The sequence below is a fragment of the Notamacropus eugenii genome, chromosome 4 (genome assembly GCF_028372415.1).
Source record: "Notamacropus eugenii isolate mMacEug1 chromosome 4, mMacEug1.pri_v2, whole genome shotgun sequence".
In the NCBI taxonomy this organism is placed as follows: Eukaryota; Metazoa; Chordata; class Mammalia; order Diprotodontia; family Macropodidae; genus Notamacropus; species Notamacropus eugenii.
Genome location: NC_092875.1, coordinates 415,535,782 through 415,548,707, shown reverse-complemented (window position 1 = coordinate 415,548,707; position 12,926 = coordinate 415,535,782). Strand labels below are relative to the sequence as shown.

Sequence of the window (12,926 nt, the reverse complement as noted above, 5' to 3'; positions counted from 1 at the left end):
ATTTAAAATAAACTAGCATATCTTTTCCAGCAATTTAAAAAAAAATTCTTAAATAGGCTCTTCTAACTTTTCCTCGAAGTAAAATGTCCTTAATATAATTCATAGGAAGTTTAACGGTACTCCATAGGAAATGTGGCTTGCCTTTTTTTTTAAATCTAAACTTGGTGGCAGTTCAGCTTTCAAAGAGAAATACACCTAATGTTTAACATACTTTACAGTTTCATTGTTCTGTGACATCCCTTTAAAAACACCTGCTTTCAAACCACAGACACTTTCCCTAGGAAAGCATCTTGTGAGGTTTTCAGTCTTGAAATAACTGGTACCTCAAAAATGGGAGTTTCAAAATTCTCTCAAGCTCTTTTCGTACTCTTTTTATATCAGCACTGTGATCCCTACCAAATGTCTTCTTAGGCTTCTTTTAGCAGGTGGTGATAAATCAGGTTTATGAAGAGGACACTCTTTCCAATTGTACATATTTAATAGATTTATGATAATGCTATCAATGTGGAGGGTCTATATGGTGGGAATGCAGTAAAGGTAACAGGACAGTGTCATGTAAACATTAAATAATACAGTGCCTTCCACATTCATAAATCCTCCATGCTCATGACTGAACACTGCTGGTTATAAATTATGTAACTGAACTCTAGAAACCACTAGGACTTAAATGAGACACCAAATGAAGTCATAAAGATGTGTGAAGTTTTCTTTTTGCCCAGACTTTTACTCAAAAGTCCTTATTAGGAAGCATTAATAGTTTCCTATTTTCTTTAGGAGTGATTGCCACCTTAACCCTCTCCCCCCCATATAAACTTCTAACAGTAACTGCCTGTCCTAATTAAAAAAACCATGGAAGCATGGAAAACTTTCCTCTTGGAAAACTGCCTTTGCTTTTTAGCTGAGAAAATAAATGTTCTTGTGGCAAAATCATTTTGAAAAGAATTAAAATCCAACCTCTTAATCTCTGCTTAGCTCTCTGGGCACAGAGATCAACATACAGAAAGACATTTCTATAACAGCCTGATTTCCCAATGGCATTCAGAATGGGATTATTTTATTACACATGGGAACAATTAAACATTTGGCTGTCAGCTGTAAACAATTACTATAGACAATGAAATTAGTGGCTTTTCCTTAAGTATCCATGTATTCCTAATGACCTCAGTTAACGTAAGTGAGATTGATCTGTCTACATATTGTTTGTGCATCCAGGACCAATTATATCCCCCAACTATTCTATTATAGAAGTGAAAAATATTACCAGAAGATGAGAGTAGCACTGCCCAACTCTAGGTAGCTATGCCTTGAGGGGTAAAGAGAAAGCATGTATAGAACAATAAGATACCATTTCTGCTATAATGACATTCTGAGATAGATATTTAGAGAGTGAGAGACAGAGAGACAGATATATAGACAGAGACAGCAAGACAGACAGAGAGAAACAGACAAGAGACACAGAGGCAGAGACAAAGACAGAGACATAGACACAGAGAAAGACGGAGACATAGATAGAGAGACAGAAAGAGAAACAGATAGAGACAGAGAGAAATTGAGAGATGGGGGTGGGGCAAGCAAGGGTAAGACTGTGTTGTCATTCTTATTGAGAATTTCTCTACTAATACCGATCAGGAACCCCTCTGTAATCTTTTTAGAGAGTAGCATAGCCAAGAGGCATTAAGAAGTTAGGTGATCAGCCCATAGTAACACAGCTAGTATGTGTCTTGGTCAGTCGCTCTGTACATGCTGCCAGGTTGCTTCTCATTTGTGCTCACAGTAAAAAGAAATTCTGTTCTTGAGTTGAGTTAGTTCTTTTGAGAAAGGGGGAGGGAAACCACAATACATTTAAGCTGACTATGGACAATCAATGACTTTTAGTTGTTGTGATACCTTGATAGAAAGTTCCAAGAGACCAGTAGGTTTATCAAGACTCCTTGGAGAGCTCTATTTGCATTTCCCCAAGTCTCTCCCCTTTCTCTAAGTGATTGTCTCAGGAGAAACCCCCAGCTGTTTTATTCCCTCCTGGAAATAAGGTTCTCAGACTAGCACTGGGGCAAGAGGGGTGAGCAGCTGTACCCAGGCTTTCCCTGAGGAAAGAGCTAGTGCTGAGTGGTTGTGTTTCAAGGGCAAAGCTCTAGATGTAAAGAATGATAAACCAAAGCCTAACCTAGCCTGCACATATCTAATGACAGACACAGTACAGCTACTCTGAATTATTCAAGCTTTCCCAGACTTCTGACAGAAGAGACATAATTCATCTCCATTCTTGTCATTCTATAAGCATGAAAAGACACAAGGTTCAAAAGCTAAATATCTCCAATCACTAAGATGGTAAGTGTTAGCCAAAGAGAACCTTTATTTAACCCATATCATATTTTTTAGCATGATTCAGGCCCTGGGAATCATCTTTGAAGGTAGAAACTTAAATATGCTTTTGCAATACTTGCGGTTCATTTCCTATTTGTCTTTTGTTTGCTAGTATTTTACTGGCAAAGACCCATTCAAACAGTTGTTTAATTACCCAGGATATCACAGGCATGTAACCTCTAAGATAAGCTGTGACTGTATTTTAGCAGTCATATCACTAAGGTCAAAAGTAACAACGAAAATTAAGCTTCAAATAAACAAATCTTAAAAGATCAGCTTTGTGTATGGAGAGTAATTAATAACTTGTTTAGGAAAATGTTACTGAAATGTGGGTTTGGACAAGGAACTGACACACTACTTCAGAGGTTAGATACCCTAATATTTAACAGGCTACCATTTGGTGGGCTGGCTGACTTGCCTGTAGGCATGGCACAAGTTAGTTCTTCACATGTAATTACACAACATTTAGACAATATCTTAATGACACCATGCACTTCAGCTGAATCAGGCCAGCTGGAAATTGTGGCAACATTCTGATTACCCAGGCACATGTGAAATTAGGACTTGTACAACCTCTGCTTTTCACTTGTAATGTTTTCATACAGATGTTCTTGGAAAGACTAAACTGTATGTACTTTGGAATAATTTATCAAAATAATCTCCTTTCAACGTTTTTTCCCTTCCTTCAGTTGCACCGCTAAGAATAAAATAGTATTATCAAAAATACTTAAGTTGATGGCATACATCCTGTGCTTGTTAAGTTTGATCAAACACAGGTAGAAGACATGGCTACACTTTGGCTAGTTTTGATGACTTAATTTATTCATACCACCCCTTTTTCCCCCTAAAAACCAATCATATTTTATTTTTTTCCCTACATGGAAATGGTTCCCCACAAAATAGTTGTTTAGAGCTGAATGAGTCATCTCAGTAAATGGTTAATAGCACAAATCATTCTCTTAGAAACGACTGATTTTATGACATCCTCTGAATTTTAATCTTAAAGCAACTCTTCTAGGATCCCCTTATATCTCATCATAAAGACACACAAACTTGGCATGACTGGAGTTGGTGATAAAGAAAGTGTGCCTTAATATAATGAGTTCACTCAAGATAAACACTCACCCTTTAATTTTCTTTGTGAGTTGAAAACCCAGAAAAATACTACAGAAGACAGGGGAGTAGACAGAGGAGGAGTCCATGCTCAGTTGTCAATAAATGTTTGAACAGCTTTTCCCCCAGAGTCTTAAGTAAACAAAACCACAACTATTTTATCTTTCAAGCACACACTGGTGTTAAGTCAAAATTTTGGTCAAAAACAGACAGGACTATAAACATCATCTCAAGAATGATAGTTACAAATGACTTTCTAGTGCAAGCAGTCTTACTATGACATGACATCATCTAATATCACCTTCTGTGAATCAGAAGGATGAAAACAAAGTGAAACATTTGGCACTTCTGATATTATAACCATAAATCTCAAACATCAAAATTATAAATAATTTGCATAACATGAAAACAAGCTGTTAGGTTTGAAAAACAGAGGAAGAGAAGTTAAAGAAGAAAATATGCAAGTGGGATAGTTTATTAGGAATAGATTTATTCATCTTTTATATATACGTGTATATAATACATGTACGTGTATATAATACACACACACACACACACACACACACACACACACCATATAATACCATGGGGCAAAAACTTAGAAAAGCATTGTCCATCCACATTTCTACCATGAGTTTCTACTTGATATGGCAAGTTGTCACTTCCACCCCACCTTCAACCATCACTACCACTGTCTACCCTAGACGTTTAACCTGGAGAAATATAAACCCTGGAGTTAGTTATCAAAAGACAAGAACAAAAGATACTACCAATTCATTGCCCCCCCCCCAAAGTGTGACTATTAAAATGATTGGGATCTCATCATTTATTGACTGTTTTTCTATGTACCAAAACATAAGCTTGAGAACCATTCAAATAACAGTTAGCGATTTCCAAGTGCCACCATTTGAAAGTGGCTGGGAAAGGAATTGAATTCCGTAATAATGGCATTTCTCGAGTGATGGAAGAAAGCACACAAATTAATTCCTCCACTCTCCAATAATAGGAATAAAAACACCTCACCAAAATCCCATTCCACAATTTGTTCTGAGAAAAAAAGTTCACTCTATGGAGTATAAACTATATTCATGGGAACAGACTTTTATGCCTTTTACTTTGAAAATAAAGAATGACAATGAAATGTGTGTGAGGTCTCCGAGAAGACAGTCCCAGATGTTTACAGTGCTGCCGCAGTATAGCTGTGCAATATGAGAGGATTTTGAAGAGAAGAGGACGAAAGGACACCACAAAGCGGCCCATATGCTATTGACAATGCAGACAAGAGCATCATGTTACCACGAGAGAAGGCAGGCAGAAGACAAATAGCGGCAGTGGTGCCTTAAAAGTTAACTCCGTGGACTGCGATCACTCAAACCGACACGAGGGACACACAAAAATCAAAACCAGAAAAAATGTTTTTCTGTCCTATGATGGGGGGTGGGTGGGGAGCGGCGGCGACGGGCGGTGTAGGACTGGGATGGGAAGAAACGACAAGAGTGGAATCAAACTTCTCTCTGTGTGTAATAAAATTTCCCATAAAACCACTATAATTGACATTGGGTAATTATTTTCAGATTGAGGTGGCTCGTCCCAAAACTCTGAGCAAGGCTGCCAGCTAACAGAAACAAAATTTGTTTTCTAGAGCAGTTACTGGGGAGAGAGAAGAGGTCTGTCCGCAAACGGGAGGGGTGGGGGTGGAGATCGGATGCATTCAGAGAGCACACAGAGATAACTGCAGGCACAAGAGCCCCCTCCTTCTGGTGGTGGAGGTTTCCCCCAGCAAGCCAGCTGAGGAGGTTGGGGTGGGGAGAGTGGGGAAAAAGAAAGGAGCGGGTGTCCTCGGCCTGATGCGGGGGGTCTCCAGCGTGAAACTATTTGACTTAATCATTTTACAGGGGGTTGGGGACATCGATATTTAGCGGGTCACATCTGGAACAGATTTTTTTCCCCCGTGGAGGCTGGAGGGGTGGGAAGGGGGCAGAAGAGAAGATTGCATTCGTTACTTACTGTACGGGCAGTTCTCATTTTTGGTCCCGCTGACCTTTCCGTTCTTCTCAATCTTGAGAAAGTACTTGGTGAAAGAGAACAACTTCCTCCAGCGAACATCTCCTTGGAGGTGATTGTAGCTCCGCACATGTCTCCCCGCACTGGAAGGAGAGGAGAAGGAGGAGGAGGAGGAAGACGAGGAGGAAGAGGAAGAAGAGTTGGTGGCCTCCGGTGACAGCATGTCCTGGCCCATGTCGTGGCAGGTGACAGACACAGAAGACACCAAGAAGAGCAGCAGGAAGCAGCAGCAGCAGCAGGGCAGGTGGGGAAAGGCTGAGGCACCATGTGTCAGTATCCATTTCCACATTGTACTGAAACTCTCGGCGTTAGAAAATGTCTCATCAGAAGAAACATACTGGAAGGGTAAAACCCGTTAAAAGGCGAGTAGAAAGCTGCTGTTGGCTGCTGCTGGCTATCTTCCTCAGAGGTCTGATCTGGCCTGAAGTGAACGCACCAACATCCATAACTCAGGGGCACAAATCACCTCTGAACGGCTGACTGCCTTTCTCTCTCTCTCTCTCTCTCTCTCTCTCTCTCTCTCTCTCTCTCCTCTCTCTCTCTCTCTCTCTCTCTCTCTGTCTCTCTCGCTCTGTCTCTCTCGCTCTCTGTCTCTCTGTCTGTCTCCTCTCTCTCTCTGTCTCTGTCTCTGTCTCTCTCTCTCTCTCTCTCTCTCTCTCTCTCTCCCTGTCTCTCTCGCTCTGTCTCTCTCGCTCTCTGTCTCTCTGTCTCTGGCCTCTGTCTGTCTCCTCTCTCTCGCTCTGTCTGTCTCCTCTCTCTCGCTCTGTCTGTCTTCTCTCTCTCTCTCTCTCTCTCTCTCTCTCTCTCTCTCTCTCTCTCTCTCTCTCTCTCTCTCTCTCTCTCTCTCTCTGTCAGATCCTCTGAGGTCTGCCTATATAGTTTCCCAGAAAGCGGTGTCACTTGGGCGGCAGTAGTAGCGGCTGCTGCTGGTGGCCCGCAATCTTCCTTCTTTCACCCAAGATTTTCCAGTAGCTACTTTGTCGTCTTCACTCTTTTCCTCACCATGTTAGATGGGGGAAAAGTCTGGAAAGAAAAAAAAAAACAGATGACAGCACAGTGAACAAAAACGCAAGAGAATGGGGGTGGGGACTGGGGAGGGGGATGCCTGAGCCCCTCGAGATTAGCACCTTCTGTTCGTTCTTTCTATCCTGAGCCCCACAACCAGTTAGCCAGCTGTAGACAGAAAGAAGCCCGTTGCTTCCGAGTTATGGGCTCTGAAGGCTGCAGTTGGATGCCGGTGGTTGCTTTCCTCTCTTAGTCTCTCTCTCTCTCTTTCTTTTTTTAGTGGTGGAGGTAGTTGTTGATTTGAAAGCCTCCAGAAAGTAACTTGTTGTTTGGAGTGGTGGTGATTGGTGTTTTGAATTGTTTTTTCCTTCCCCTCCCCAGACCGCTTGTAAACAGGTTGAAGGCTGTAGCCCAAATGTCAACGATTACAAGCCAGAGGTGGGATATGCCTCTGGTGGTCAAACCTTATTTGCCAGAATGGGAAGATGGGGGGGGGGGGGGGGGGGGGGGGGGCAGCGGTGGGACATCTGAAACCCTCTGCAGTAGGGAACGCCAGGACGGGAGAACGCCAGGGGGAGAGAGAGGGAGGAGAGAGACAGAGGGAAGGGAAAGAAGGGGTGGGGGTTGGGGTGGGGGAACAGAGACCCGGAGAGCTGGGGAGATCCAGAGCACCCGGGAGAGAACAGTGCTTTTGCCGCCGAACCAGAGGCAGGAGCTGCGTACCCCCTAGCCTGCCTCGCCTCTGTAGAGGCACCAGCCGCAGCCTCCAGTGACTCTCCCTAATAGCTCCTAAAACGTTCTTCTGCGCACTGGCCACCAGCGTGCGTTGTATACTCATGCTTTCCTAATTTTGCTGTCTTCCAGCCTGAACCAATCCCCTCAAGGGAGCCCCTTTCTGACTTGTTTTCTAGCGTAAGACATTTTTTTTTTTTTGGCAGTGAAGTGCTTGAGAGCCACCTGGAGTTAGTTGCTTTGCTGACTTTTTCTCGTTCTCTCATTGAGAAGGGGGTGAGGGGGAAAGGGGAAAAAATACATTTCCGACCAACCCTCAAAAGCAGATTTTACCCTGGTCAGGGCGAGCACGGAAAAGAAGGGAAGGGGGGAGAGGACACAGAGGACATAATTAGTTTCCTTTCCTCCTCTTCTGCCAGCTTCCAAGGAGGTCTTTGCTTTAATGAATCACTGATTTCTCGCTTCCGTTGCTGAAATAAAAAGTTCACACTTTAGCCTTGCTCTGTCTTTTAAGCCCAGAGAGATTTATCGACCCCCTTAAAGTCGCCCCTCTCTTGCCTCAAATGAAATCAGGGACCCAAATGACCAATTTCTAATTGCTAACATGAGTCATTTACTGAATCACGCGTGCACTTCAAAGCAAATGGCACTTTACTGGGATTGCAAAGATTTTACCATAAAATCTGTCTGAATGCCTTGCTGTCTGTTTTCTATGCAATTTCCTTTGCACTTTGCCATAAAGGGGTGTTTTTTTTCCATCTTCAAATTTAATGTTTAAGGAACTCTGTTTTACAATAAACAAACTAAAACAAACTCTGTCATTAAAAGGAGTTGCCCCTTCCTTCCCCGCCCCCCTTTTCCTTTTCTCCCAGTCCTATTCCTCCCCCAATCCTTTCAAGGTTTGTACTCACTGCTATACATACATGTGAGGTAAAGAAGAATGCAGTCCCGAACTGGGGAAAAAAAAAGTTTTACCAGAAATTGATCCGTTTATAAAATGATGCAGTGGTCTCTGCTATTGGCAAGAAGAAATCCAAGTTTGCCCAGTAGTCCCAGGATGTCTACTGGATATCTACCATTCAGATAGACTGCCTAACTAAGCATGAACATTTCGTTAAATAAAAATCAACCTTATGTCAAAAGACTGTTATTTAGGGACAGCTGAAATTTAGAGAGGAAAAATCGGTATGATTTATGCAATTAAAAAAAAAAACTATCTCGTACCTCTCTACTGTCTTTGAAATAGAATTTTCATTACAGACAGCACAAAATCCCTAAAGAAATGTTAAATCTAGTTCTTAAAATGGACTTTAAATGATATTAACTTCACAAAAGGAAATTTGAAATGACTTTCAATTACGTTGTTTACTGACTTGAAAAATAGCTTTAAGTTTAGTTTATATGTTTATGTTCCAGGGTGGCATTTATGAGGACTGGAGTTGAAACAGTTTAATGCTAAAATTGGTATTTTTAATTGCATTGTTTATGGTCCTCCAAATACTTATTCATAAAGATTTCAATAGTGTGGTAAACACCAGAGAAGATTGTTGGGTTTAATTTAATTAGACTTGATTTTTGTAGTTTAATAATTGGAAAGTGAAGGAAATAAAAAACATGCATCAACCAAATATTGCTCTTTAATTAAAGCGTAGTGACTTTAAAATGACCCAGAATGCTAATTTCAGTCTCCTAGTTCACTGTTTTATACCTAGATTGACAAATGCCTGAAACTGAGTGTAGAGTTTCTAAGGGACTTGAGTTTCAGCCCAGGAGCACAGTTGAATCCAAATATTTGAATCAACAGCTAATCAAAACTACGTGTTTTAAAAATGTTCTGTTTGATGAAACCATAAAGTAATGCTCCTTGCTGTCAAAAGTTGCAAAACATGGGAAATTATTGTTTAAGAGTTTCTTTGCACTGGGAACCAAGAATACTGTTGAAGTTTTGTGGTCATTTGGTTGAAAACTTAATCCCTTCCCCCCCTTTGAAGGCCAGATAACCTCAACTCCCATCCTCCCCTCCCATGGGGAACTCTTTCACCTCCAACATACATGTATAGGAGTTCTGTGTTCCCAAAGTACAACTTGAGGTGCCCAATTGGTTAGATGTTAGTGTTTATGTCAAAATAGTATCTTTTGAAAGTAAAGATTAAAATCAGGCTATTCCAGGTGCACTAATAGGATGGTAACTTGGAGTAAAAAAAAAAAAACTCAAGATTTTTTTTAAGTTCAAGCATCAGCTCTGCCACTCATTAGTTGTGTGATCTTGATCAAGTCACCTCCCTGGGCCTCAGTTTCCTTACTTGTCAAAGCATTGTATGAGATGAGAGAGGATTGTATGAGATGATCTCCAAAGTCCCTTCCAGTGCCAGCATTCTGTGAAATGCCCTTAGAGCCTTTTCTCTACTGTGTGATGACAGGAAGGGCATTTACAAAACAGCCCAAATGAAAAGCTGACATAGCTTTTTAGATTATATCTCATTCTTTTTTTCTCTTTTCTGTATAGCCTTTCTTTTATAGCACAGTCGAATCCCTAAATACCCCACTACTTTGTATTGTTGGGTCACCTCTTAGGTTAGCCTGAGAAAGCCTGAGAAAAGTTCCACAGGAAAGATGCACTATTTAACGGAATTCAATCTCTCCCAATAGATTTGAATCACTAACATAAATGTATGAATGTAGATTATATCTCTGTAATGAGGCCTGAATCATTCTCAGTTACTTCAAAGGACTGAAATTCAACCTCCCTTTTTAGCAGCAATAATCAGACCTTAATGGGTTCCTTTATTAATTGTTTCTCTGCTAAGTCTGAAAAAGACAGTGCAAGCTCTCAATTAGAATGGTACCTACTAGTTTGCTCTGAAATAGTTGGTTTTTCCTCCCTCTCCCTCCTCCAAACTCTGGAAGGTTTGTACATGCATCATCCTTGGACCCTGCACTATTTAATCATCTTGGATCAAGCCATCATCCAAAAGAATAAATATATCTTTTTGCAAAGCTGTATTTTGAGAAGTTAGCATGTGTTCAAGGAAGATTTTTTGCAGCCAATAAATATTCCTTAATGTGTAAATAATGAAGAGCTGAAAAGCAGTCTGGTTTTACACTACTAGGTGCTTCCGTAGCTTTTCTGCTTGTTAAGTAGATATTTCCTGGGTGCTGCAATTCAGCCTGGAGGTAAAATCCCACCCAGATGTGATTTTCCAGGTCCACATCCACCAGAATATTCCTGGATGGTTTTAGGTGGACACAACTATCAGTGGGTCAATTACAAGAGATGTGTGTGTATTCTATTAACTGTGATTTTATTGGCAGTGTCAGTAAGCTGTTGCAAATAATAATAAGTCAGGTTGAAAGTCAGACAAGCTTTTCTATGTAGACATCTGCAGTCCTCATTTTTAAATCAATAGTACAACCCTAGAGAGTGCAAGTTCCAAAATACAGGAATTGCTAATTTTGAAGCTGAACCGTCCTTGAATGCATGAAGACCCACAGTCTCCTCATGTGGCAATCTAGGGTAAGAGGTGTTCCATTTTATAAATGTTAACATTTTATGGGAATGATGTGGTAGTTGTTTGTTGCTCAAGTCTTGAGGTGGAAGGAAATCATAAGACCCTAGATTTAAGATTGGAAGGGACTGCAGAGAGCATTGAGTTGAACCCATTATTGAGGTACTAAATTTTGTTCTTGTTTTTAGAAAGAAAACTGAAGTTACTTGCAATTAGTAAATGTCTGATTCATAATTTGAACCAAGCCCTCCTGATTCCAAGTCCAACTTTCTATCTGCTGTAACCTGCAGCAATGTATACATGTAAGATTTTACTCCTTTATGATTTTAATGACCCCCCAAAGCATCTTGGGATGACACTTTTAGAAGTATAGTACTTTGGAGTAGGAAGGAACTTTAAAAGTCATCTTAATTCAAGCCTATCACTTTACAACTGAGGAAACTGAGGCTCTGAGAAGTTAAATGAATTATCTGGTCACACAAGAGTTCAGCAGCAGAACTGGGATCTGAAAGAATTCAGGATTCCTAGTTAATTTGGTTTATTCTAGTAAATCTCTCTATTGCTCTCCTTTCCTTTTCCCACTCCTAATCCCCTTTCTAAGGTGCAAAGGTAATAAGTATGATCAGGCAGAAGAAGAGAAGTATGTTCTTTCCAATTCTCATGTTTATTCTGTATACTTGTATATTTAAGGATAGGTCCTTGAATTTCTTCAAAGCCAATTACCTAGTCTTCATTTACAAGTTAATGCATCTCTACTACAATAACAAAGAGAGTTAACAAAATAGTTCAGTGTTTAATTATTGAATAATGAATAATTAGTACTTACAGTTGCTACTATATTCTATGTAAAGAGGAAATTTCTACAAAGTTCCATACCATGAGCAGGGATAGAGACACTGAACAAGATATGTTTAGATTTTTCATAGATTCTTGTCTCAGTATCATCTGTTTTAGTAGAGGTCTACAACCTTAGAAAGTCAGATTCCAAATTAACAAATTTTCTGAGCATCTGATGATGCATTTGCATAAAACCTCAGACTTAATCAAAGAATAACTACTATGCCAAATAGTTAAGCAAAGGTTTTTGCCAAGTCTAAAATTAAGCTTAGCTTTGTAGCATCCTGACTGCCTTTCATCCCTGGAGCTAATACTGTTTTCTGAACACGAAAATGTGGCCAGGAAAATGAAAACGTCCCTCTGTGCACAAAAATTCTCATTATCCTTTCACATTGATTTTTTTTTTCCAACAGGGTTTCATGTTCTTAACTTGGGTTTGTGAATTTGAAATTTATAACTATCTTGATATAATTGGTTTTTTTTGTAATCGTACATATTTAATACATTTAAAAACATTATTCTGTGAAATGTTCCACAGTTTTCATCAGAGTTTCCAAGGGATCCATGACACACAAAAAAGGTCAAAAACCCCATCTCTATAGCTAAAACAAACAAAAAAAGAAAAAATCTTCAGAAATTATGAGAGATACATAAATCCATACTTTCAAATATATATGCATATATCTCTGTGTGTACATCTATCTATCTATTGATCTATCTCTTATCTCCCAGGGCTTCTATTTGTCCTTTCCCAATTTAAATAAGGTCAGCCATTGGTAAAGTTAAATCTATGGTGAGGTGCCATATTATGGTGGAAAGAGGGATGGTTTTGAGTCAGAATTCTAACTTCATCTCTACTACCTGTCACATAACTTCTGGGTTAAGTAGACCTTAGTTTATTTACCTGTAAAACAAAAGTAATCTTTTGATAATCTCTGAAATCCCTTTCTAGAATCCCACTCTACACCCATGATTTTAGGTTTCTTTTCTGTGTTTCCAGTCTCTGATATTTGTACCTTTTCTCCTTGGTCATTGGTAGAAATTCTCTTTCTCACTTAAGGTACTCAATACTTCTCACTTCTTTTTACCCCTCTCCCACTGCCAAACCAAAAGGATTTGATAGCAGGGGTTTACACTTATCTGATTGTACAATCGGGCTGATTGTACTTGAGTATGAGTGAGTTTAATGTGTTATCTGAACCAACATTTGCATTTTAAGCCTTTTATCTCTAATTGTGTAATAAAAGACTTTATCTTTTATTAAAGGAATGCCAGGCATTGGCCAGCAGGTAGGGAGATATTCTG

At 39.9% G+C, this 12,926-nt stretch overlaps 1 protein-coding gene across 2 annotated transcripts in view; it reads right to left on the bottom strand.

The window, feature by feature from the left end:
* The window catches only part of FGF10 (fibroblast growth factor 10), a 109,803-nt gene extending 102,502 nt beyond the window's left edge, over window positions 1-7,301 (bottom strand). The window contains exons 1-2 of one of the 2 annotated variants that reach the window (XM_072605679.1): window positions 6,669-7,301; window positions 5,485-6,564 (exon numbers count right to left, since the gene is read on the bottom strand). In XM_072605679.1, coding sequence (XP_072461780.1) covers window positions 5,485-5,830 — 346 coding nt within the window. In that variant the 5' untranslated portion in view covers window positions 5,831-6,564; window positions 6,669-7,301. Of the gene's footprint in view, window positions 1-5,484; window positions 6,588-6,668 lie in introns of those variants that run through there. The other variant, XM_072605680.1, reaches the window with a different exon arrangement.
* Window positions 7,302-12,926: the final 5,625 nt, after the last annotated feature.